This window comes from Salmo salar, chromosome ssa18 (assembly GCF_905237065.1).
Source record: "Salmo salar chromosome ssa18, Ssal_v3.1, whole genome shotgun sequence".
Classification (NCBI taxonomy): domain Eukaryota; kingdom Metazoa; phylum Chordata; class Actinopteri; order Salmoniformes; family Salmonidae; genus Salmo; species Salmo salar.
Window position 1 is genome coordinate 64,716,533 of NC_059459.1, and position 27,799 is coordinate 64,744,331.

Consider the following 27,799-nt stretch of genomic DNA (forward strand, 5'->3'; position numbering starts at 1 on the left):
CCAAGATTGTGGTCTTTACAAGTTTATTTTCTCTCTGGAGCCCTAGGACCATGCCTCAGGACTACCTGGCCTGATGACTCCTTGCTGTCCCCAGTCCACCTGGTCGTGATGCTGCTCCAATTTCAACTGCTCTGCCTGCGGCTATGGAACCCTGACCTGTTCACCGGACATGCTACCTGTCCCAGACCTGCTGTTTTCAACTCTCTAGAGACAGCAGGAGTGGTAGAGATACTGGGTGGAAACTTTGAAGAATCTCAAATATAAAATATATTTTGATTTGTTAAACATTTTATCGTTACAACTGGTTTTAATGTCTTCACTATTATTCTACAATATAGAAAATAGTAAAAATAAAGAAATACCTTTGATTGAGTAGGTGTGTCCAAACGTTTGACTGGTACCGTATATATTCAGCAAAGCTAGGCCCCTGCAATGACATCCTACAGTAAATCAGAAGTGTACAAAATAGCCAGGTCATAAGGACAATGTCAAGATCAAATTGGAGTTCAGAGGAGGGGTGGGGCTTAACTTAGAATGATGCTGATTGGATGACCCTACTCTGTTACACCCTGTCTTGATGACTCACACCTGAGTAGATGGTTTCTTCCTCTCTCTGTTCTCTCTGTTCTCTCCTCTGTCTCCTGACCTCGTACTATTCTTGTCAGTGAACGTCAGGGAAGCATAGTTCATGTCATCATTCCCATCCTGTAGCTACAGTATGAGGATGAAACACAGACTCACTCAATTAAGACTAATATTTTGCTTTAATACTTTTAAACAGTCTCATTCTTGATACAGCAATCCTGCTGACCTGTTGGTCTGACATGTTGGCATGAGGATTCCCATAATGGCTCTGCTGAGAAGGGGTCCCTGCTAAAAGATGAATTATAAAACATTGAGAACACTTAAAACATACTACGTATGTAATTTTATTCTTAAAGTCAAATGTTTGCCCTGCTAGAGCTGCCCTGGTCAACTGTAAGTGCTGTTATTGTGAAGTGGAAAGTCTAGCAGCAACAATGGCTCAGCCGCAAGTGGTAGGCCATACAAGCTCAAAGAACAGGACCGCAGAGTGCTGAAATGAGTAGCACGTAAAAATAGGAAGTCCTCGGTTGCAAGTACAGAGTTCCAAACTGCCTCTGGAAGCAACGTCAGCACAAGAACTGTTCGTCTGGAGCTTCACAAGCCTAAGATCACCATGTACAATGCCAAGCGTTATCTGGAGTGGTGTAAAGCTCCATGCCATTGGACTCTCGCTTCACCAACTGGCAGTCTGGCGGACAAATCTGATTCTGGGCTTTGTGGAAAGAGTTGGGGAAGGCCCTTTCCTGTTTCAGCATAACAATGCCCCTGTGCACAAAACGATGTCCATAAAGAAATGGTTTGTCGAAGAACTTGACTGACTTGCACAGAGCCCTGACCTCAACCCCATCGAACACCCTTGGGTTGAATTGGAACTCGGACTGCGAGCCAGGCCGAATCGTCCAACATCAGTGCCCGACCTCAATAATTTTCTTGTGGCTGATTGGAAGCAAGTCCCCACAGCAATGTTCCAACATCTAGTGGAAAGCCTTCCTAGAAGATTGGAGGCTGTTATAGCAGGAAAAGGGGGACCAACTCCACATTAATGCCATGATTTAGGAATGAGATATTCGACGAGCCCGTGACCAGATACTTTTGGCCATGTAGTGCAGGTCACCATATGAGATGAACAAAAGCAAGGGATAGACACACTACCTCCCATCCCAGAACAAATCCCAGGGTTGAATAATGTCCATAGACAATGCACAAACTGTAAAAGATCTGATCAAAAATAATTTCTACCCATTATGGAAACAATACAACTCATTATACTTTTCATATGCATACAACTAGTCATTTAAATGAATTCAAAAGACTATGGCATGAAATTATTAGAAAAAGCATCCACATTTAAAATGTGTACTTACTGAAGTTGGTGTAAAACAAAAACATTGACCAATGTCTGATCTTCATTGTAATGTCAATCCTTTCTGCATTATATAGTGTGAAGGTCTGACAACAGGAAACCTCTTTTATGATGATACTTTACATGTATAGCCGTCATATAGTATGAGGGAACACTGAACTGAGAGACTTTATTGGCTATCTGAACAAGAATAAAAGCTACTGTTTAGCAAGTGTGTTTACCATAGTTTGAGCAGCCCGGACAGACTTTTAAAGAAGACAATCAAGTCAGAGTTATTAGATCAAGCCGACTAAATAGTGGCTTGATAAACTGCTTATTTATTTGGGAAATAAAACTTATTAAGACCAGTTCTCTTTTGATGTTTGCACCAACTGTGAAGGATCCTATTCCCCTCTCTAGTGTCTCTATTACTGAGCCTATCCCAACCCAGCCTAGCCCAGAGGTTAAGTTAAGTTTCTCCCCCACAGCATATACAACCTCCAATTAAGCCTTCAACATGACATAATATTACTAGATGTGGAATTATAGCATGGCCTATTAATTTCAGACCTTTGTTGGTTGTCAATGCCCTTTTAAATATGGAATGGCTACATTTTTTTTGCCCTTTTTAATGTGTTAGCCCATATCCTTTAATTAACCTCAGTAGTGCCACTCAACTGTGTCCCTTATAAGTGTATGTCTCTGTAATACTTGGTCTCTGTAGTACTTTGTCTTTGTAATATGTCTTCATTGACACAAATGTAACTAAAGTTTTTTAAAGAAAATAAATATAATTTTTTCCAGCTGGTAATTCAACAGTTACAATACTCCAGTTGACCCATAGACAATCTATTGTGTCTAGAACATGTCATATCATGTACAGTATAAAGGTGAAGGGGGGAAGAGCAGAGTGCGTATGGGAAAACACCAACAGAATGAAAGAAGTCTATTGTATGTCAGTCTCATTCCCTCTACATCCTTCACAGAAAAATGCACTGACTGATGTGTAACACCCGAGAGTGCATGTCTGATTGGACACCAGTCAACCAGCCAACCAATACATGACACACTTCATCTAGTCTGTTTCACTCTCTGTTTAGTGTTTTAAATGTTGATTTGATTCTCGTAGATAGCAATCTATCAGAATGAGGATCCTTCTCTATGGGTCACCTTCTGACAGAGCATCCTGAAATAGTCTTATCAGGATTGTCTGATTGTGAATATACTGAAAGTTCTCAGATGACATCATCATAAACTGTCCCCTCCCCCGTTGTCCATAGATCTAGAATAGATGGTATCACACATGAGACAGTTAACTCAGAGAGTTCAAATAGGCTTAATCAGCAGTTCTTTGTGGTTTGTAACTGATATCAGATAACTAAATACTGTATATATATCAGGGTCAGTTTATAAAGAGTTAATTTGCTATGGCTACAAGCGGTCTTTGGCAAAGATTGTGTAAAAATGATGAGAAGTAAAGCTTGTGAGATTATGAGAGTAACAGTGACACCACATAGACATCCTGCTGAAAACCACATAGAGACACAGAGACACAGAGAGCAGGTAGGAGGGTCCTGTGTGCACAAAGCCAGCAGGCCCACCTGACCAAAGCGTAGATACGACCTTGTTTTGTGCTTACAGAAAACCGCAGAGTGCCTCTGAACTTGTTCACTGTGTGGGGGTGGGTGTAAGTGACATGCTATCAACACAACTAAAAGATGACAATACATTACAGAGGAGAGAGGACTTGAATAAATAGGTTGTCTCCTATACTTATGCAACTACTCCTTGGAACTCAATACAAAACTACACGTCAACACAAGTCATTGTCTTTGTCATATACAGATCACTCTGCTACCAATTTTATTTTGAGTATTTGTGACTGCTTGTTACTAAACTTTTAATGAATTAGCTGATGTTAATAGTAATAATCTAGTGATGATGACACCGTATGCTGTTTGATGCATGTGACTTTATGACGCTGAAATGGGTTTATAACATGATATAGATGTGTAATAAGAATGTAATAACTATATCACCCATGTTATAGAGTCTAAAATACATCTTTGTTGGGCATTTGCATTTGCTTGACAGCTATTTCGACTATGCACATGAACCATCACAGGAAAGCACGTTTTCAAAGATTCTTCATCAAATTAGTGAACAAGTTGAACCTTTTGACAACTTCTAAAAGTTGCTGCGACTCTACTGGTGATGCAGTCACAGGGACTTCCATATACACTGCTGCTCCCTATTGAAAGATAATTGAATTGCAGTCCTGCAAGGTGGATTTATATATTCACATTTTGTCAATAGTTAACATTTTAAATTTGAGTAATTTAGCACATGCTCTTGTCCAGAGCGACATACAGGAGCAATTAGGGCTCATCAACAGATGTTGTCACATATCTGGCTCAGTAACTGGCCCAAAGCTTAACACACTTAACCGCAAGGTTACGTGCAGTTTTGTTAAAACTGCTCAGTCACAATGTGCACATTGTCATATTTTAAACCAGTCTCTCAACAATATAAAATATGTTGAAAATGTACTCAGATAAGAGGTTTATTTTTATTTCAGTCTTTTCTCAGTAAAAGAGAGTCGTGGTCTTAGGGGCCGATTCCGACCCAACTTAAGCTCGCGTAAATGGAAAATAATTTTATTTTTATGCACCTTTCTCTCTAAGCGTCTTCTGACTTTAAACTTAAGCTTGAGAATAGCATGCTATTAATCCGCTATTCGTTTTGGGTGGAGATCAAAGAAATGAAGGTGTGTCTACAGACACGCCATATTCTGACCTCATAATTTCACCAACTTTATGCACAATGAAAAGTTTAATAAGGTCCAGCAACCTAGCAGTTCCAAGTGGAACAACACCTACTTTCTTTTTTTTGATAGAAATACAATTTTCCATGCACTGTAATTTATAAATTGATAAGGGCTATTAGTAATATTTTAGTAATATTTTGGGATAAAGGGATTGTAAATATACATTACAATTGTTTTAAATCTATTTTAAATTATGATCGCTTGAGACAAATATGAAACCAGTCACATAGCAGCAAACTGAAGCATATCTACATATCACCTTTTCCACAGTGAAATTCTGGCCTTATAACTTGCAAATATGAAATGTCAAGTTGCAGGCTTCTGTAGCTATGTGCAAATGGCAGAATAGTGCCAAACTTACCGAGTTGATTTATGATTTCTAGAATGTTTTAATTCGATGCCCACATTTTTCACTGTATTTTTTACAATTTGTATCGTGTTACACCAACATAACTGTCACTTTAATGTCAGTTTCCTTACATTTTTCATCATTCCATTACATCGTTAGCTTACCTTTCTTTCCTCTGTCACGTTTGTGTGGTTGTTCATGGGGATCACAATGAATAGTGGATCATATTAGGCTGAAGTATGACAAGTTTTGAAATAGTCTGGAACATTTAACCTATTTGAATCATTATGGAACACAGACTACACGTAACGGTTTAGACCTGGAGCCTGGCGACGACCTGACCGCTGTCATCCCAGTTCCATGATAAGTGAGGATTATTAGGGTAGATTTATAGGACTACTGGTCAACTCCTATTGTACACTTCTCTCACCTTCCAATATTTCATGGATTAAACAATTGAACATGGCAACTTTCAGGATGAACCAAACTACTGTACTTTGATTCACCAATATATTTTGTGTGTAAAGGCTATCCAAACTGGTTTTATTTTATTTATAAATACTTTCCTCACCCTAAATAATATACAATATCATTTTTCTAATCTACCAATTGGTGCTGAAAAGAAGATGAATATGTGTGAACTTTCATTGCTTTCTTTGATCCCTAATATTATGAACAGTTCCCTCTATATATTCTAGTGTGTAACGCCCTGGCCATAGAGAGGGGTTTTTGTTCTTTATTTTTGGTTAGGCCAGGGTGTTACATTGGGTGGGCGTTCTATGTTCATTTTTCTATGGTTTTGTATTTCTTTGTTTTGGGCCGTGTGTGTGTGTGTGTGTGTGTGTGTGTGTGGCTCCCAATCAGGCACAGCTGTCGTTTGTTGTTGCTGATAGGGAGTCACACATAAGGAGCCTGTTTTTCCTTTGGGTTTGGTGGGGGATTGTTTCTGTTTCGTGTTTGCACCTTGGTCTAATTCTAACGACAGGCATTACATAGTGAGACTGGTGAGAAATTCAAATAAAGGTACACCACATTTAGGGATAGCTGTAAACAAATGTACTTAATACCTGATTGAATGAAAAGTCCATAAGAAATTCAGCTGGCCAGTAAGTGGGAGGGTTTTCAGCTGTTGAATTGAATTTATTCAGCACATGCAAGGGAACCACGCCTGCAAAGCCCATTACACACGGTAAGTCTGAATAGCAACTACTGAGAAGTGCGTAGGAAAGGAGTGCGTAGGAAAGGCGTGTATTGCCTAAGTCTGAAATGGACCCTCAGTGACACGGGTGTGTTGTGGTTACGACGCACTGATGTGTGTGTAGAGAGCGTGTGATGATGACTGACAGTCATTGCTGGGGGTTAAGATGAGTTTACATGAGTGGAACATTTATTTAGGGCATTCAGAACACCACAGAGAGATGTGATACAGGATACAGCTTAAAAAGGAGAGATGACTGAAAGAGTTAGTCAATAGAATGGACTCTCTGCATGCATATATGCACATATTGTCATAAGGATGAGCTAATGTTACATTGAGCATAAACCTCAATCTGCTCTGATGTTGTTGCCCAAAATCAATGGTGGGGTTATTGTTCTTCCCTGCAAACCTACCAGTGAAACTGCTGTAGAAATTTAAAAGCAAGGGAAAAATCTGAGAGAAAATCACACAATACCTCTGTATGACAGCAGTTAACTATTTTATTTAATCTGCACAACATTATCAATGTAAAAAGGAATTTGACAGAATACAAGGCATTGTAACACACTTCACTAATATATAAAGCTAAATACAGTCAGAAACACATACAAGCAATTCAAGTTAATAAAGAGGCAACGCTGACGTTTCAGTCCATGTTTTCTTGTAAGACACTTACAATGGAAACTTCACTGATATATTAAGCTATATGCAGTGGGAAACACATAAAATCAATGCAAGTTATTAAAGAGCAAAAGTCTACATTTCAGTCCATGTTTTGGACTCTCACCCCAGAGTACACAGTGTCTCTCTCCATGGCTCCATGGCTCCTCTGTCTCCTGGCCTTCACTTTCTTGTGGACAACGTTCAGAGCAGTGTAATGGAGTGTGTCAACATCTTGATCCTGAGAGGAATAACAAAAATAAAATTAGACTAAAACATTGCTGGTGAATTGAAAAATTAAAGTGTATATTTTCAAATTTTGATTGAATAAAAAAAAGATTGATTCAGCAACAGCTAGACAAATGCCAGGTCTGTGTACCTGGTTATGACTGTGGACTGCCGGAGTACTTGGCTGAGGGGGCGTCCCTTTTAATCAAACATTATCATCATCATCATCAACAACAACAATAGCAACAACACCATCATCAACAACATCATCATCATCATCATCAATAACAACAACAACATCATCATCATCATCATCATCATCATCAATAACATTATCATCAACATCATCATCATTATAATCAAACAATTTATTTGTCAAGTTTTATGATCAAGAAGTGTCAGTATATTGTGCACTTTGATAAAACTAACCTCTGCACTGTTCACATTCTCTCCTGCTGATCTTATACATAATGCAACCAAGGACAATGATGAGGTTGACACACAGACCCAACGCTACACCCAGACTGTACACCAAGAGAACATGGTCCTCCTTACAACCATCTGTGGAAATACAGACAGTGATAGAGGAGATTCAGGACATTTTGCTCCACCAGGCATTGAGTTTATTCACAGCAACATGAAAGAATATCACAACATATCAGAATTATCACTTACAGACAACATCCAGCTTGGTCCCATTTCCAAACAGTATCTCCCCACATGAGGCCACAGCACAGTAGTAAGTCCCAGCATCAGAGAGGCTGAGGTTCCTCTTGGGGAGGTTGTAGACACAGCTCTGTGTAGGAGACCCAGCCTCAGGAATCTTCTCACACTGATCATTCCTGTCTCCATTGGTGTAAATGATTCCTGGATGGGATTCTCCTGAGCCATGTCTGAACCAATAGACACCGTGTTCTCCTGCACAGGTCTCCGTGTGTATTGTACAGTTCAGAGTCACAGAATTTCCTGGCTGGACAGACTCAGACACAGGCTGCTGTATAACAGACATATTTCTGGACCAGGAACCTGACAAGAAGGCCAATAAACACATTTAATCTCTCTAGAGTATCCCTATGGCAAGTGTTATGAATCAAAATTGATTCAATAAAGATCGCATCTTATTCAGAGAATACATCATATTTACACTGTATACCAGTAAATTCAGATTTACAAAAAAATTCATCATAATAACTTTCGCTTTACCTTTGATGATGAGAATAACTCCTTGTCCAAACTCCACATTGTTTCCAAAAGCACTTCCACAGTAGTATGTGCCTGAATCAGAGAGTTCCACGTCTGTGATCATTAGGTGATTTTTCCCTTGGCCACTTTCCACTGAGAAGCGAGGGTTGTCCTTAAACTCATGGTAAAATGTTGCATTCCTGTCATACTTATACATGGTCGAGATGAGCTGAGGAATATTTCCAAAACTTTGCTTGTACCAGGAGAACATTATTCCCACGTCGCCTTTGTTGAAGCAGAGCAAAACTACTGTGTCTCCAACGTTGGCTGACATGAGACCATTCTTCTGACTGATGGATGAGGACTCAGTCCGAGTTACTCCATGAACTAGAGAACATTATTATATATTACCTGTTACATATCTCAATTACAACTTTGGATTTTCAAAATGTCTGTAGAGCAATAATTGGATACCTTGCGTCTCCAAATAAAGTTTGGACATCACATAAGCAGAGAAATCAAAAATATTGTCTTACCCCTCTCTACGATAAGTGGAAATATCAGACACAGTGCCATCATCTTTAAAGTTGTCAGCTCTTCACAACTTGGGTCTTGAGTGGAAAGAGTCCACCCATGTAGACAACACTTCAACAATGAAGTTACAGGTGATTGGTCGAATTGGACTGCATAATATTTGTTTACGCCTCACTCAGGCATGACTGTGGTCTTCACGTGTATCTTGTACAGTTTCAGAATTGTCCTACAGGTAGAATCTCATCGTTTCGATTTGTACAAATTAAGCACACATTTTTGAAGCACAGTTTCACTTATTGTTTATCATTGCAGCTACTATTGTCTAAGAGACTCACATTTGTAACCATTTTGGAATGTGCATGCTATGACACTGTCATCCACTCGGGCTTCTATCACCACACAGTATCTTCACCTCACTAAAACCATGTATGAAAAACACATAACAAACACAGCAACGTAGTCTTTTTTTAGTGATCTCTCATTCATCATTTACACTCAAATGAAAAGACGGATAGAATGCCCTCCCGTGATATTGTTATTGAGTAGGTCCATTGTTCCAGTGGTATAACATTACACTCGAGCATAGAAGGTATTTCGATCGTCTGGTAGGCTTGAGTCACTGGACAGCTAACAGCTGAGTTTCCCTTTGTAATCCGTGATAGTTTGCAAGTCCTGCCACATTCGACGAGCATCAGAACCGGTGTAGTAGGATTCTATCTTGGTCCAGTCGGTGCTAGCGAAACAGTCGTGTAGCTTAACATCCGCTTTATTGGGCCACTTCCACCTTGAGGGTGCAGCTGGTACTCCTGTTTGATTTTTTGCTTGTAAGGAGGAATCAGGATGATATCGCTCCTGTCTCAGCCTCCAGTATTTATGCTGCAATAGTTTATGTGTCGGGGGCTAGGTTCAGTCTGCTATATCTGGAGTATTTCTCCTGTCTCATCCAGTGTCCTGTGTGAATTTAGGTATGCTCCCTCTAATTTTCTCTCTCTCCCTTTTTCTCTTTCTCTGTTTCTCTCTCTCTCTCTCTCTTTCTCTCTCTCTTTCTCTCTTTCTTCTCTCGGAGGACATGAGCCCTAGGACCATGCCTCAGGACTACCTGGTCTGATGACTCCTTGCTGTCCCCAGTCCACCTGGTCATGCTGCTGCTCCAGTTTCAACTGTTCTGCCTGCGGCTATGTTCACTGGACCTGCTCTTTTGAACTCTCCCTCTTCAGCTATGACAAGCCAACTGACATTTACTCCTGAGGTGCTGCCCTGTTGCACCCTCTACAACCACTGTGATTATTATTATCTGACCCTGCTGGTCATCTAGGAATGTTTGAACTTCTTGGCCATGTTCTGTTATAATCTCCACCCGGCACAGCGAGAAGAGGACTGGCCACCCCTCAGAGCCTGATTCCTCTCTAGGTTTCTTCCTAGGTTCTGGCCTTTCTAGGAAGTTTTTCCTAGCCACCGTGCTTCTACATCTGCATTGCTTGCTGTTTGGGGTTTTAGGCTGGGTTTCTGTACGGCACTTTGTGACATCAGCTGATGTAAAAAGGGCTTTATAAATACATTTGATTGATACAGTTATAATCATATTTAAATGGGGTCACAGGGAGAGCTATGTATGCGTCTCTGTGTGTGGAGTAATGGTGATCTAGGGTGTTTTAGCATCTAGTTGCACAGGTTACATGCTGACAGATGTGAGGTAAAACAGATTTCAGTTTTCCTGCATTAAAGTCTCTGGCCACTAGGAGCTCCACCTCTGGGTGAGCATTTTCTTCTTAACTCAATGCCTTATACAGCTCATTGAGTGCGGTCTTAGTGCCAGCATCGGTTTGTGGTGGTAAATTGACATCTATGAAAAATATAGATAAAAAATGTATTGGTAAATAGTATGGTCTACACCTTATCATGGGGTATTCTAACTTAGGCGAGCAGAGCCTTGATAAATCCTTAATATTAGATATTGTGCACCAGCTGATGTTAACAAAGAGACACACACCCCCTCCCATCAGTTTCCCCAAAATCACCTATTACAAATTCAATGCCGGTGACTGTTATCAGCACCTCACAACCCTGAGCTGCACACTCCACTCCTGTTCCCCCACGACTGGAACCTAAGAGTAAACCTGCCTCTCAAACTCGCCCTGATAGGTTGCTAGGGAGGTTACTAGGGGGCCGGACACTTGCCCACCCTCTTGACTATACAGGTCACACTGGCAGCGGCAGAGGCCCTGCCGTCCTCTGACTCTCTGCCTGTCCCTGTATTAGGAGACCCTTCAGCAGCACCGAACCCAGCTGCTGCTAACTCCGATGACTGGTCCAGCCCTAACCTGGGCCCATTGGGGGCCCCAGCCACACCACTGTCACCAGCTGCAGACAGTACAGCCTCAACTGACCCAGCCACAGCCCTGGTCCCATTCGGGGGGTCCAGAATGCCCCTGCCCAGCGTGCACCACCTGACCTAGCTCCAGTCCTGTTCCTGCTACCACTGAGCTCAACCTCCTGGCCTGACTGTGGGGGACACACTACCTATTCTTGCTCCTGTGGTCCGAGCTGTTCCACCATCTACCCTGGACTCACCATTACTGCCTCCTGATCCGGCCCTGACCCTGGGTCTACCGTAGGGGCCTGCAAGTAGAGATACTGGGGTGCAAAAGAGCAAGAGGGTAAGTAGTAATATGGGGATGATGTAGTCTGGTGTATTATTTACAGATTGGCTGTTTACAGGTACAGTGATCAGTAAGCTGCTCAGACAGCTGATGCTTAAAGTTAGAGATGGAGATACAAGACTCCAGCTTCATAGATTTTTGCAATTCGTTTCAGTCATTGGCAGCAGAGAACTGGAAGGAAAGGCAGCCAAAGGTAGTGTTGGCTTTGGGGATAACCAATGCAATATACCTGCTAGAGCTCATGCTACGGGTGGGTGTTGCTTTGGTGACCAGTGAGTTGAGATAAGGCAGGGCTTTACCTAGCAAAGACTTATAGATGACCTGGAGCCAGTGGGTTTGGCGGTGAGTATGTAGTGAGGGCCAGCCAACGAGAGGGGTAGACTATTTGGGCTTTGGTGATAAAACGGATGGCACTGTGATAGACTACATCCAGTTTGCTGAGTAGAGTGTTGGGGGCTATTTTGTAAATGACATCACCGAAGTCAAGGATCGGTAGGACAGTCAGTTTTACGAGGGTATGTTTGGCGGCATGAGTGAAGGAGGCTTTGTTGCGAAATAGGAAGCCGATTCTAGATTTAATTGTGGATTGGAGATGCTTAATTTGAGTCTGGAAGGAGAGTTTACAGTCTAACCAGACACCTAGGTATTTGTAGTTGTCCACATATTATAAGTCAGAACTGTCCAGAGTAGTGATGATAGTCGAGCGGGAGGGTTCGGGCAGCAATCGGTTGAATACCATGCACTTAGTTTTACTAGCATTTAAAAGCAGTTGGAGGCCACGGAAGGAGTGTTGTATGGCGTTGAAGCTCGTTTGGAGGTTTGTTAGCACAGTGTCTATAGAAGGGCCAGATGTATACAGAATGGTGTTGTCTGTGTAGAGGTAGATCAGAGAATCACCAGCAGCAAGAGCAACATTGTTGATATATTCAGAGAAAAGAGTCAGCCCAAGATTTGAACCCTATGGCACCCCCATAGAGGGGGGGACAACAGGCCCTACGATTTGACACACTGAACTCCCTCAGAGAAGTAGTTGGTGAACCAGGCGAGGCAGTCATTAGAGAAACCAAGGCCATTGAATCTGCCGATAAGAATGCGGTGATTGACAGAGTCGAAAGCCTTGGCCAGGTCGATGAAGACGGCTGCACAGTACTGTCCTTTATCGATGGTGGTTATGATATCGTTTAGGACCTTGAACGTGGCTGAGGTGCACCCATGACCAGCTCTGAAACCAGATTGCGTAGTGGAGAAGGTACGGTGGGATTCGAAATGGTTGGTGATCTGTTTGTTAACTTGGCTTTGAAGATTCTAGAAATTTCAGGGCAGGATGGATTTAGGTCTATAACAGTTTGGGTCTAGAGTGTCTCCCCCTTTGAAGAGGGGGGAGGTTGGGCAAGTTGCTGCAGGGGGTGCTGAGATGTTGGCCAGGGTAGGGGTAGCCAGGTGGAAAGCGTGGCCAGAAATAAGTTGCATATCGTGGGGGATATTCGATGCTATTGTAGAATGCCACAGTATAAGGGTGAACAGGGGTGGAGCATCATGAGTATATGTGACTCGTTTCAGGAAACTAGGGGTAGGTTGCACGTCACTACTTCACAGGAGAGCCATTTGAACGTAAACTTTTTTTTATAATCAAAATGTGTTTTTTGGCAGAAATTCCTCCTGGAACATGTGAACTTCATGTGCCTTATTAACAAACTTGTATTTCAAATTGTTAAATTAGGAGCCTAGTTGGTTTAGCCACAGAAAAAGACAGTAACCTTCTAGCTAGCCATGATTGGTTGAGATAATGAGTGGGCTGGACATGCCGAGAGATTAGTTCGGATTGGTCTGCCATGTTGCACGCTTCTGTCTATTTCAGCTGGTCAGTATGTGTAGGTAATCCTGTCTAATGCGGCTTAATTTGAAATATATTGTGTATTAGAACTGCATAAGTGTTGCTTTCCACTTTCTGGAGGACTGAGTTCTAAAATCAATGGAATTAGAGTATGAAAGCTAAGGAGATGGAGGAAACAGCTGTCTCCATATTACTTCTTCAAACTAAGGGCAACCATGGCAGCCGTGACAGAGAGTGTCCTTCCATGTATACGGGTAAGATAGTCTAGCTAGCTACAATTTCATATATTACACGTTTCTAATATTGTCAGAAAGTAATATGTATGATCTGTGTAGTAATATTATTCATATCTCAGAGTAATTTGCTTATGTCATAGTCTAATGTTAGCTAGCTAACATGGAACCTGGTTGGTTAGTTCCCTTCAGATTCATGCAGGGTAATAACATCATGAGTTGGGATTATGGTTCATTGTTTAGCTATGCAAGTGACAAAGAAATGTCAAAATATTCCATTACCGTACTTCGAAGCATGTCAAACGCTGTTTAAAATCAATTTTTATGCTATTTTTCTCGTAAAATAGCGATAATATTCCAACCGGGCGACGTTGTATTCATTCAAAGGCTGAAATATATTTTTGTAGAATTCTCATGAACGTGCATCTCCAGTGTCACTGTTCCCAGCCTGACCACTCACAAACAGAGCTGCTGTACTTAGCCCAGAGACTGCAGACACCCCATTACACTTTCTGGCGCCTTCTGAGAGCCAATGGAAGCCTTAGAAAATGTCATGTTACAGCAGAGATGCTGTATTTTTGATAGAGATGCCACAGAAGGAGAACAAATTGTCTGACAGGGCACTTCCTGCTTGTAATCTTCTCAGGTTTTTGCCTGCCATATGAGTTTTGTTATACTCACAGACACCATTCAAACAGTTTTAGAAACTTTAGAGTGTTTTCTATCCACATCTACTAATAATATGCATATTCTCATTTCTGGGCAAGAGTAGTAACCAGTTTAAATCGGGTACGTTTTTTATCTGGCCGTGAAAATACTGCCCCCTAGCCCCAACAGGTTAACATTAGAAGCCTCCTCCCTAAGTTTGTTTTATTCACTGCTTTAGCACACTCTGCCAATGCGGATGTCCTAGCTGTGTCTGAATCCTGGCTTAGGAAGACCACCAAAAACCCTGAAATTTCCATCCCTAACTACAACATCTTCCGACAAGATAGAACTGCCAAAGGAGTCAGTGTTGCAATCTACTGCAGAGATAGCCTGCAGAGTTCTGTCTTACTATCCAGGTCTGTACCCAAACAATTCAAGCTTCCTCTTATAAAAATCCACCTTTCCAGAAACAAGTCTCTCACCATTGCCACATCCTACACATCCATTGCCACATCCCACATCCTACAATCTAAGCTTGATGCCCTCAATCTTACACAAATGATCAATGAACCCACAGGTACAACCCCAAATCCGTAAACACGGGGACCCTCATAGATATCATCCTAACCAACCTGCCCTCCAAATACACCTCTGCTGTCTTCAACCAGGATCTCAGTAATCACTACCTCATTGCTTGCGTCCGTAATGAGTCAAATGACCACCCCTCATCACTGTCAAACGCTCCCTAAAACACTTCAGCGAGCAGGCCTTTCTAATCGACCTGGCCCGGGTATCCTGGAAGGATATTGACCTCATCCCGTCAGTAGAGGATGCCTGGTTATTCTTTAAAAGTGCCTTCCTCACCATCTTAAAAAATCATGCCCCATTCAAAAAATGTTGAACCAGGAACAGATATAGCCCTTGGTTCTCTCCAGACCTGACTGCCCTTGACGAGCACAAAAACATCCTGTGGCGTTCTGCATTAGCATCGATTAGCCCCCGTGATATGCAACTTTTCACGGAAGTTAGGAACCACTATACACAGGCAGTTAGGAAAACTAAGGCTAGCTTTTTCAAGCAGAAATTTTCATCCTGCAGCACAAACTCAAAAAGGTCTGTGACACTGTAAAGTCCATGGAGAAAAAGAGCACCTCCTCCCAGCTGACCACTGCACTGAGGTTAGGAAACACTGTCACCACCGATAAATCCACTATAATTGAGAATTTCAATAAGCATTTTTCTACGGCTGGCCATGCTTTCCACCTGGCTAACCCTACCCCGATTAACAGGCCTGCACCCCCCACAGCAACTCGCCCAAGCCTCCCCCATTTCTCCTTCACCCAAATATAGCTGATAGCTGATAGCTGATGTTCTGAAAGAGCTGTAAAATCTGGACCCCAACAAATCAGCCAGGCTAGACAATCTGGACCCTCTCTTTCTAAAATGATCTGCCGAAATTGTTACAACCCCTATTACTAGCCTGTTCAACCTCTCTTTCGTATCGTCTGAGATTCCCAAAGATTGGAAAGCGGCTGCGGTCATCCCCCTCTTCAAAGGGGGAGACACTCTAGACCCAAACTGCTATAGACCAATATCTATACTACCTTGCCTTTCTTAGGTATTCGAAAGCCAAGTTAACAAACAGATTACCGACCATTTCGAATCCCACCGTCCCTTCTCCGCTATGCAATCTAGTTTCAGAGCTGGTCATGGGTGCACCTCAGCCATGCTCAAGGTCCTAAATGATATCATAACCGCCATCGATAAGAGACATTACTGTGCAGCCGTATTCATTGACCTGGCCAAGGCTTTCAACTCTGTCAATCACCACATTCTTATCGGCAGACTCAACAGCCTTGGCTTCTCAAATGATTGCCTCGCCTGGTTCACCAACTACTTCTGTGATAGAGTTCAGTGTGTCAAATCGGAGGGCCTGTTGTCCGGACCTCTGGCAGTCTCTTTGGGGGTGCCACAGGGTTCAATTCTCTGTCGGTCGACTCTCTTCTCTGTATACATCAATGATGTCGCTCTTGCTGCTGGTGATTCTCTGATCCACCTCTATGCAGACGACACCATTCTTTATACCTCTTGCCCTTCTTTGGACACTGTGTTAACTAACCTCCAGACGAGCTTCAATGCCATACAACTCTCCTTCCGTGGCCTCCAACTGCTCTTAAATACAAGTAAAACTAAATGCATGCTATTCAACCGATCGCTGCCCGCACCTGCCCGCCCGTCCAGCATCACTACTCTGGACGGTTCTGACTTAGAATATATGGACAACTACAAATACCTAGGTGTCTGGTTAGACTGTAAACTCTCTATCCAGACTCGCATTAAGCATAGCCAATCCAAAATGAAATCTGGACTCGGCTTCCTATTTCGCAACAAAGCATCCTTTACTAATGCTGCCAAACATACCCTCGTAAAACTGACCATCCTACCAATCCTGGACTTCGGCGATGTAATTTACAAAATAGCCTCCAACACTCTACTCAACAAATTGGATGCAGTCTATCACAGTGTCATCCATTTTGTCACCAAAGCCCCATATACTACCCACCACTGCGACCTGTATGCTCTCGTTGGCTGGCCCTCCCTTCATACTCATCACCAAACCCACTGGCTCCAACTCATCTACAAGTCTCTGCTAGGTAAAGCCCCGCCTTATCTCAGCTCACTGGTCACCATAGCAGCACCCACCCGTAGCACGTGCTCCAGCAGGTATATCTCACTGGTCACCCCCAAAGCCAATTCTTCTATTGGTCACCTTTCCTTCCAGTTCTCTGCTGCCAATGACTGGAATGAACTGCAAAAATCACTGAAGCTGGAGACTCATATCTCCCTCACTAGCTTTAAGCACCAGCTGTCAGAGCAGCTCACAGATCACTACACCTGTGCATAGCCCATCTGTAAACAAATCAAATCAAAATCAAATGTATTTATATAGCCCTTCTTACATCAGCTGATATATTAAAGTGCTGTACAGAAACCCAGCCTAAAACCCCACACAGCAAGCAATGCACGGTGGCTAGGAAAAACTCCCTAGAAAGGCCAAAACCTAGGAAGAAACCTAGAGAGGAACCAGGCTATGAGGGGTGGCCAGTCCTCTTCTGGCTGTGCCGGGTGGAGAGTATAACAGCACATGGCCAAGATGTTCAAATGTTCATAAATGACCAGCATGGTCAAATAATAATAATTATAGTAGTTGTCGAGGGTGCAACAAGTCAGTAACACAAAAGTAAGTGTCATTTGGCTTTTTCATAGCCGATCTTTGAGAGTATTGTAACCCAAAAAATGTTTAACAAATCAAAATATATTTTATATTTGAGATTCTTCAAAGTATCCACCCAGTATCTCTACCGCTCCTGCTGTCTCTAGAGAGTTGAAAACAGCAGGTCTAAGACAGGTAGCACGTCCGGTGAACAGGTTAGGGTTCCAGCAGGTCTGGGACAGCAGGTCTGGGACAGGTAGCATGTCCGGTGAACAGGTCAGGGTTCCATAGCCGCAGGCAGAACAGTTGGAACTGGAGCAGCAGCACGGCCAGGTGAACTGGGGACAGCAAGGAGTCATCAAGCCAGGTAGTCCTGAGGCATGGTCCTAGGGCTCAGGTCCTCCGAGAGAGAGAGAAAGAAAGAAAGAAAGAAAGAAAGAAAGAAAGAAAGAAAGAAAGAAAGAAAGAAAGAAAGAAAGAAAGAAAGAAAGAAAGAGAGAATTAGAGAGAGCATATTTAAATTCACACAGGGCACCAGAAAAGACAAGAGAAATACTCCAGATGTGAGAGACTGACCCTAGCCCCCGACCCATAAACTACTGCAGCATAAATACTGGAGGCTGAGACAGGATGGGTTAGGAGACACTGTGGCCTCATCCGATGAAACCCCCGGACAGGGCCAAACAGGTAGGATATAACCCCACCCACCTTTCCAAAGCACAGCCCCCACAACACTGGAGGGATATCCCCAACCACCAACATACCATCCCGGGACAAGGCCGAGTATAGCCCACAAAGATCTCCGCCACGGCACAACCCAAGGGGGGGCGCCAACCCAGACAGGAAGACCACGTCAGTGACTCAACCCACTCAAGTGACGCACCCCTCCCAGGGACGGCATGGAAGAACACCAGTAAGCCAGTGACTCAGCCCCTGTAATAGGGGTAGAGGCAGAGAATCCCAATGGAAAGAGGGGACAGCCCATCCAACGACCTCATCCCCATACTGTATTTATTTATTTATCTTGCTCCTTTGCACCTCAGTATCTCTACTTGCACATTCATCTTCTGCACATCTACCATTCCAGTGTTTAATTGCTATATTGTAATTACTTCGCCACCATGGCCTATTTATTGCCTTACCTCCCTTCTCCTACCTCAGTTGCACACACTGTATATAGACTTTTTCTACTGTATTATTGACGGTATGTTTGTTTATTCCATGTGTAACTCTGTGTTGTTGTATGTGTCGAACTGCTTTGCTTTATCTTGGCCAGGTCGCAGTTGTAAATGAGAACCTATTCTCAACTAGCCTACCTGGTTAAATAAAGGTGAAAATAAAAAAATAAAAAAATATGTGGGGGAAACACCTAAAGAATGAAACACGTATATTTTAGTCAGTCATACATTCCCTGTATATAATTTACAGAAACTTTCACTAACTGATGTGTAACACCCGAGAGTACATGGCTGACATGACACCCCAACTTAACTAATGCATGTGACACATTTTATGTAGTCTGTTTCACTCTCTGGTTAGTGCTGTTCTCATAGGAAGCAATCTATCAGAAGGAGGAACCTCCTCTATTGGTCTCCTTCTGACAGAGCATTACAGTCTTATAATACTTGTCTGATTGAGAATGTACTGAAAGTTCACCCATGACATCATCATAAACTGGCCCCTCCCCCTGAGCCGATGAATCTAGAATAAATGTATCACACATGAGACAGTTTACTCAGAGAGTTCAAATAGGGTTCATCAGCAGTTATTTGTGGTTTGTAACTGATTTCAGGTAACTAAATATATTTTAGAGTCAGTTTAATAAATTACTGTTTTGCTGTGGCTGTAAACTGTCAGGGGCAACATGAACAACAAGTAAAGATAGTGAGAACAACAGTGACATCACATAGACATCCTGCTGAAAACCACATAGAGACACAGAGACACAGAGAGCAGGTAGGAGGGTCCTGTCTGCACAAAGCCAGCAGGCCTACCTGACCAAAGCATAGATACGACCTTGTCTTGGGCTTACAGCAGACTGCAGAGTACCTGTGAGCTTGTTCACTGTGTGGGGGTGGGTGTAAGTGACATGCTATCAACACAACTAAAAGAGGACAACACATTACAGAGGAGGGATGACTTGAATAAATAGGTTTTCTCCCATACTTATTCAACTACTCCCTGGAACTCAATACAAAACTACACACAAACACATGAGTCATTGTCTTTGTCATATAGAGATCACTCTGCTACCCATTTTTATTTTGAATGATTGTGTGGCTCCTCCTGGTAACTAAGCTACACTTTATAATAACTTAGTTGATGTTAGTAGTAATGATCCAGTGATGATGACTACCTAACCTGATGCAAGTAACTCTATGATGCTGAAATGGATTTATAACATGTTATATATGTGTATACCCATGTACTAAAGGTGTATATTACCTTTTTATAGATTTTTAACAGCAACACAATGTCTTTTTTGGGCCTTTGATGACAGATATTATGACTACACACATGATCTACCACAGGAAAGTACATTTTCAATGGTTCTTCGTGAACAATTTGAACATTTTGACAATTATATAAGTTGCTGCCAACTCTACTGTTCAGGCAGTTATGGGGACTTCCTTGTACACTGCTGCATCCTATTGAAAGATAAATTAAGTGCAGTACTTCAAGCTGCACATATGCATATTCACATTTTGTATTGTTTGTGAAAACGTCTCAGTTACAATGTGTACATTGCAAAGCAAAGCAAAAAAATAGCACCCACTTCTGTCATCATTAAGTGCTTTGAGAGGCTAGTTAAGGATCAGATCACCCCTACCTTACCTGACACCCTAGACCCACTGCAATTTGCTTACCGCCCCAAGGCCATCAGACTTTTAAATAGCCATCACTAGCCAGCTACCACCCGGTTACTCAACGCTGCACCTTAGAGGCTGCTTCCCTATATACATAGACATGGAATCACTAGTCACTTAAATAATGTTTACATACTGCTTTACTCATCTCATATGTATTTACTGTATTCTATTCTTCTGTATTTTAGTCAATGCCACTCTGACATTGCTCATCCTAATATTAATATATGTCTTAATTCCATTCTTTTACTTTTAGATTTGTTTATTGTTGTGAATTGTTAGATACGACTGCACTGTTGGAGCTAGGAACACAAGCATTTCGCTACACCCGCAATAACATATGCTAAATATGTGTATGTGATCAATACAATTTGATTTGATATGATTTGATATTTGGATTATCTTTTCAACAATATCAGCTCTCTTCAAAATATACTCAGGAAAGAAGTCTATTTTTAGTTCAGGCTTTTCTCATAAAGAGAGTGTGTTGTGATCTTAATGACATGGATGTTTGTGGTTTTGATTCACTGAGGTGTGTGAAGACAGTGTGTGGTGAGGACTGATGGTCATTGCTGGGGGTTACGGAGTTAAACTGAGTGGAAAATCTAATTAGGGCCGGAGAGATGTGATGCAGGAAACAGTTTAAAAAAGAGTTTAAGACAACTAAAGTGATAGTCAATAGAATGTACTCTATGCATGATACTATGTACATCATGTAATCAGGATGCAATGTCCCTGCAAACTTCAAGATCACATGCACCGAATACACCTTCACCTTACAGTGAAGTGCTTACTTACAAGCCCTCAGTTTAAAGAAAATGATCTAAAAAAAAAGAAATAAAAGTAACAAATAATTAAAGAGCAGCAGTAAAATAACTGTAGCGAGGCTGTATACAGGGGGTACTGGTACAGAGTCAATGTGAGGGGGCACCGCTTAGTCGAGGTAATATGTACACGTAGGTAGAGTTATTAAAGTGAATATGCATAGATTTTTTTTTAACTAGGCAAATCCGTTAAGAACAAATTCTTGTTTACAATGACAGTCTAGGAACAGGGGGTTAACTGCCTTGTTCAGGGGAGAACAATCAATTTTTACCTTGTCAGCTCGGGGATTCAACCTAGCAACCTTTCGGTTACAGGCCCAACACTCTAACCACTAGGCTACCTGCCTCCCCAAAACAAATTTACTACTGTGCTGTGGCCTCATGTGGGGAGATACTGTTTGGGAACGGGATCAAGCTTTACATTGACCGTAAGTGATATTTCAAAATGTTTCTAATATTGTATGTCCGGTGAAGCAAAATGTCCTGAATATCCTCTTCACTGTCTGTATTTCCACAGATGGTTGTAAGAAGGAACATGTTCTCTTGGTGTGCTGCGGTGTAGCGTTGGCTCTTCGTGTCATCATCATCATTGTCCTTGCTTGTGTTATGTATAAGATTACCAAGAAAACCTCTCTGCTGTCCAGAGGTAAGCGGTATCATTGTCCACAATATATGCTTAAACTGTTGGTGCAGTATTATTACATGTTTTAGTAAAAAAAACGGGGTTAATTCATTGTATACTGATGATGATCATGATGATGATGATGATGATTCCTTCATGTTTGTCTAAAAGGAAAGCATCCTCAGCCAAATGGTCCGGCAGTCCCCAGTTCTCATAACCAGGTATTCAGACCTTATAGTGAACTATTCTGAGTATGACTTTGATTAACTTTAAACAAATCCTTCTATCAAATGATCAGGTCATGTACATTGTATTTTCCTGCTAGATTCATTCATTTAGCATTTATCAAACGCATATCCTTACAAAAAATAAAAATTAAATAATAATAATTAAATTCAATGAAAATGGTTCCTTCTGTCAAGTTTGTTCTCAAACAAAGCACCAAAGCACCACAGTTGTATGTAGCTGTCTCCTTACTCTGTCTTGGAGATGGTCAACTCCACTCTTCACACTCTAACGTTTAGTCTCAGTAAAGTCCTTACTTAAGGTTAAGGTTGTTGGAATAAAAAATATTTTGAGTGTGATAAAATGATGATGCCATGAGAGGAGTCTTCTGTCCAACAGTTTGCTTGAACCAAGTGACAGTGATCAAGTGAGAGCTATACTTTGTCGCAGGTGTGTAACCATCACAGCCGTCTTGTTGGATTACATCCTTGTTAAGTGAACAACCTGTGAAGAAAACATACTAAATAAAACAAAAACAAAGGTATAGTACAGAATTATACATTATTATCATTATTCAGACTACATAGCCATTAAAATGTATAAAAAAAAACTATGATATAAAAAAGTAAAAGGATCCACATTAGTACTTATGACTTACCAAAATTGGCATGAAACAAAAATATACTGTCATCATGTAAAAGCTGCCCTGTTGTCAGACCCACACACTATAGAGTTCAGAAAGGACATAAAATGTATGATTTTGCACACTCATCGGGTAATCATTATGAAGTAGGAGGAAACTCTGAACTAAGTGACTTTATTGGCTGTCTGAACAGGTATAAAACATCTGATAAAAACTACAATCTAACGTGTCCTGTGGCATACCATAGTTAGAGCAGCCCTTCAAATGATGTAAAGTCAGAGTTACTGGTTTATATTTTTTCATCATTTGGGTCGGTGGCTGAGACTACTGGTACATATGTCCTCTTTGACATACACAGTGGGTTTACATTGTATTTCTCACTTCATGTCTGTAGAAGGCAGTTCAAGCTTTCAGGAGGAAGTGAACTCTGGTGAGGTTGGCACATTTTTGACAAAATAAAGATGTGATCCTTTGATACCTGGTGCATATATGTCATTAAACTTGAAAAGAAAACATGTTAATTGAAATATCACACAAGCATAAGGGCAGGTTAGAGTTCCATGTTACAACTATTATCATCATAAGGAAGACTTCAGACATTTGCTAAATCATTATATATATTTTGTTGTACGCTTCCACAAAAACAAATGTATCTACTAAGTCAACCTCAGCCACTATTGCTAAGGATTTGAGACTTCTGAAACCATCCTAGTATCAGCTTTCACAATTGCTGGACAAGTATGCTGTGCACCTGAATGATTTTACATTTATATTAGGCATAGCTAGGCCCTTGCAATGGCATCCTACAGCAAATGAGAAATGTATATAACAGCCAGTTCAAACTGGAACAGTCAAGATCAAGGTTGAGTTCAGAGGAAGGGTGGGGCTTGACTTAGAATGATGCTGATTGGATGACCCTCATATGTCACATTCTGCCTTGATGAGTCAACCAGAGTAGATGGTTTCTTACTCTCTCTGTTCTCTCTGTTCTCTCCTCTGTCTCCTGGGCTTGGAATTCTTCTTGTCAGTGAACATCAGTGCAGTATAGTTCAGGGCATCATTGTCACCATGGAGCTATGGGGATGAAACACAGACTCAATGAATTCAGACTCTGGATCAAATTTAATGCTGTCATATTTAGCTTTAATACTCTTGTCCAGGCTCACTCTTGATACAACATTTCTGCTAACTTGTTGGTCTGATGTGTTTGCATGAGGATTCCCATACTGGCTTTCTTTGCTGAGAAGCATTCCAATCTAAAAGTCAAAATACAGAACGTTTGAAACACTGGAAACTTCTTCTTATTTACTATTTAAAAAGCGTACTACCGTGTCTTATTTTCTTCTTAATTAAGAAATGACATCAGAGTATCTGTAAATAGGATGCTGTGTGCGTGAGGGGTGCTAGTGGCATGAGAAGAAAAAATGCTCTTCAATACCGCAACATACATTTCTATTTAGTATGGCCCAAATAAATACCTTCAACTTCCTTAGTCTTGATTATTGTTAAACGCTTTATTTATCTTATCACAAGGTAGTCATTGTCAAATGAGTTTGGCAGAGAAACAATGCACCTAATTCATTACAGTTACAGCTAACAAAGTTAACAATTAAGGCTGTGTCATTCATCCATTTCTACTGTCTGATCCCAGAGTACACCGTCTCTTCATCCATGTTGCTTCTCTGTCTTCTAGACCTGTTCTTCTTGTTGCTCAGATTCAGAGCTACATAATGGAGACTGTCTGCATCTTGGGCCTGTGAAGAACAATAATAAAATGAAGGAGAAAAATATAATTTTATTGTAACCCCTTTCACACTTCTTTATAGGGTAATACAACATAAGGAATTCTATTTAACGCTGCATCTGAAGAAGAGACTGCTGGACCTCTTGTCTGAGAGACGGGTCCCGAAAAGAAACATAGAAGACATAATGATACAACTCCTTCTTCCATTACAGATACATCTGGTGATATGAAAGAAAAGCAACTTCTATGAAGGACTTTACCTGTTACATACATCATTCATTTATTTGTTATGGACTTCACTTACCTCTACAGTGCAGACACTTTCTCTTGTTCATCTTGTACATGATGCTACCAAGGACAGTGATCAGGATAAACGAGAGACCCAATGCTGCGCTCAGGCAGTACACTAAGAGAAGAGAGTCTGTGACATTGTCCCGGAAAGTTGTTGGACGTTTTCTAATGTGGTGTAAATAACTACAACTGTTTACAGTTTGACAGAGTAGATTAAACAATAGATATAAACAGAAATGTAAGATATTTAACTTACCCTTGATGTCCAGCTTGGTCCCGTTCCCAAACAGTATCTCCCCACATGAGGCCACAGCACAGTAGTAAGTCCCAGCATCAGAGATGCTGGGGTTCCTCTTGGGGAGGTTGTAGACACAACTCTCTGTAGGAGGACAAGCCTCTGGACTCTTCTCACACCAATCACTCCTGTCTCCATGGGTGTAAATGATTCCTGGATGGGATTCTCCTGAGCCATGTCTGAACCAGTAGACACTGTGTTCTCCTTCACAGGTCTCAGTGTGTATTGTACAATTCAGAGTCACAGAGTCTCCTGGCTGGACTAACTCCGACACAGGCTGCTGTACAACGGTTGTGATTCTGGATGCTGAACCTAACAAAAATGTTTTTACGTCAGCAAATGTGTTTCCTATTTTATTATCCAACATTTATTGAAAACTTAAGCGACAGTAATGTCTGATTGTGCGAATACCTCACATTTAATTAAGACATTGAATATCCAAAACGTAAAGTGCAAAAATGCTGAAGATTAGTTTCAAAACATTAGTTTCTAGTTATTAACTCTCTAAATTCAGATTTTGTACCTTTAACATCAAGAATGGATCCTTCTCCAAATTCTACCTGGTTGGAATAAGAACTCCCTCATTAATATGTTGCTGAATCTGAGAGCTGCATGTCTGAGATCCTTTGGTGTTTTATTCCTTTGCCACATTGCACTGAGAAGTGAAGGTTGCCTTTAAATTCATTGTGGAATGGAGCATTATTGTCATACTTGTAAGCTGAGGACCATCACCCAAGGTTTTCTTGACCCACAAGAAGTGCAGTGCTAACTTGCCTTCATGTGAGCAGTGCAAAGTCACTGTGTCTCCTATGTTGGCTGAAACAAGGCGCATGGTTGAGGATTGCACCGCAGATAGAATACACACAAAGACAAATATGAATTGCATCAATAAAGTTCCTGGTTGTCTTCAATTTTAGGGTGTACCCCCTATAAGCACAGTAGTATAAAAATTGGAAGTGGAAGTGAGAAGTGGAAATATCAGCCTGAGTGTGATGATCCATCTAGACACCTTTGCCCTAGAACACACAAAAAACGATACATACCTCGTCCTAAACATCAGCGCCACAGGTAACTTCCACAAAGCTTTGAACATTGAGACACAAGGCAAGAAGGGCCTTCTATGCCATCAAAAGGAGCATAAATTTGACATACCATTTAGGATCTGGCTAAAAATACATGAATCATTTATAGAACCCATTTCCCTTTATGGTTGTGAGGTCTGGGGTCTGCTCACGAACCAAGAATACACAAAATGAGACAATACTAAATTGAGACTCTGCATGCAGAATTCTTCTAAAATATCCTCTGTGTACAACGTAAAACACCAAATAATGCATGCAGAGCATTATCAAAATCCAGAAAAGAGCCATTCAATTCTACAACCACCAAAAAGGAAGCAATTCCCAAACCTTCCATAACAAAGCCATCACCTAGAGAGAAGAGAACTCTAAGCAAGCTGGTCCTGGCGCTCTGTTCACAAACACAAACAGACCCCACAGAGCCCAAGGACAGCAACACAATTAGACCCAACCAAATCATGAGAAAACAAAAAGATAATTACTTGACACATGGGAACGAATTTACAATAAAACAGAGCAAACTAGAATGCTATTTGGGCCCAAACAGAGTGTACACAGTGGCAGAATACCTGAACACCGTGACTGACCCAAAATGAAGTAAATCTTTGACTATGTACAGAATCAGTGAGCATAGCCTTGCTATTGAGAAAGTAAGGCAGACCTGGCCCTCAAGAGAAGACAGACTATGTGCACACTGCCCACAAAATGAGGTGGAAACTGAGCTGCACTTCCTAACCTCCTGCCAAATGTATGACCATATTAGAGACACATATTTCCATCAGATTACACAGACCCACAAAGATTTTGAAAAAAATCTAATTTTGATAAACTCCCATACATTTTGGGCGAAATACCACAGTGTGCCATCACTGCAGCAATATTTGTGACCTGTTGCCACAAAAAAAGGGACTTTTTTATGTTTATTTCACTTTTGTTTGTTAACTATTTCACTTGCTTTGGCACTTGCTTTGGCACTTGCTTTGGCACTTGCTTTGCCAATAAAGCATTTTCAATTGAATTGAATTGAATTTGAATTGAAAATTTAATTGACATTGAATTGTCATCCTCTTTACTAACTGTGTCTTGAGTGGAAGAAGTCTACCCATGTAGACAATACTTCAACAGTGGTCTATTTGGTGATTGGTTGAACTGGACGCATCATTTTTGTTGATGCCTTATCAAGCCCACCCACCATGGTCTTCACAGGTAAACCGAGAATCACTTACTGTGTATAATCAATGCTAAAAGAGTTCCAATTCTAGTCATTTGCAACAACTGGCTGGATGAATGCTGTTTAATACTCTGTTAAAACTCTTATCTGGATAGATAGGCTGTGTAAGAACAATTCAAATATCATCCAACAACCATTTTTCTGTTTTGGCAATCATCATTTTCTGTACAGCACTTTGTGACATCGGTTGATGTAAAAAGGGCTTTATAAATACATTTCATAAATTTATTTACCACCTGATTTACCATCACAGGTTGTTGTTGTTTTTTAAATAGTAGTTTGTACTTTTGTATTTTTTAAGCATACATTATGTGTACCTGTATGCTCTTGGCATCCATGTCAATTGTGTGCCTTAGATATCTTTGGTTCCACCACATGCAGCAGTTACAGTTCTCCTGATGACCTATAGGAGGACTGTTATTCATAGAATGTGACTTGATACTGTATGTACAGGATGAATAGGGGTGGAGCATCATGAGTGTAT

At 41.2% G+C, this 27,799-nt stretch overlaps 1 protein-coding gene and 1 pseudogene across 1 annotated transcript; both read right to left on the minus strand.

Moving 5' to 3' along the window:
* Positions 1 to 6,819: 6,819 nt before the first annotated feature.
* Positions 6,820 to 8,950, minus strand: LOC106577673 (uncharacterized). The gene is made up of 6 exons (XM_014155992.2): positions 8,908 to 8,950; positions 8,393 to 8,758; positions 7,865 to 8,215; positions 7,619 to 7,750; positions 7,341 to 7,387; positions 6,820 to 7,202 (listed from the first exon to the last, which is right to left on the minus strand). Exons 1-6 carry the CDS (start codon positions 8,948 to 8,950, stop codon positions 7,065 to 7,067), a joined length of 1,077 nt encoding a protein of 358 aa, XP_014011467.1. The 3' UTR covers positions 6,820 to 7,064.
* A 2,113-nt stretch (positions 8,951 to 11,063) lies between these two features.
* LOC106577711 (uncharacterized) lies at positions 11,064 to 25,891 on the minus strand (annotated as a pseudogene).
* Between the last annotated feature and the right edge of the window lie 1,908 nt (positions 25,892 to 27,799).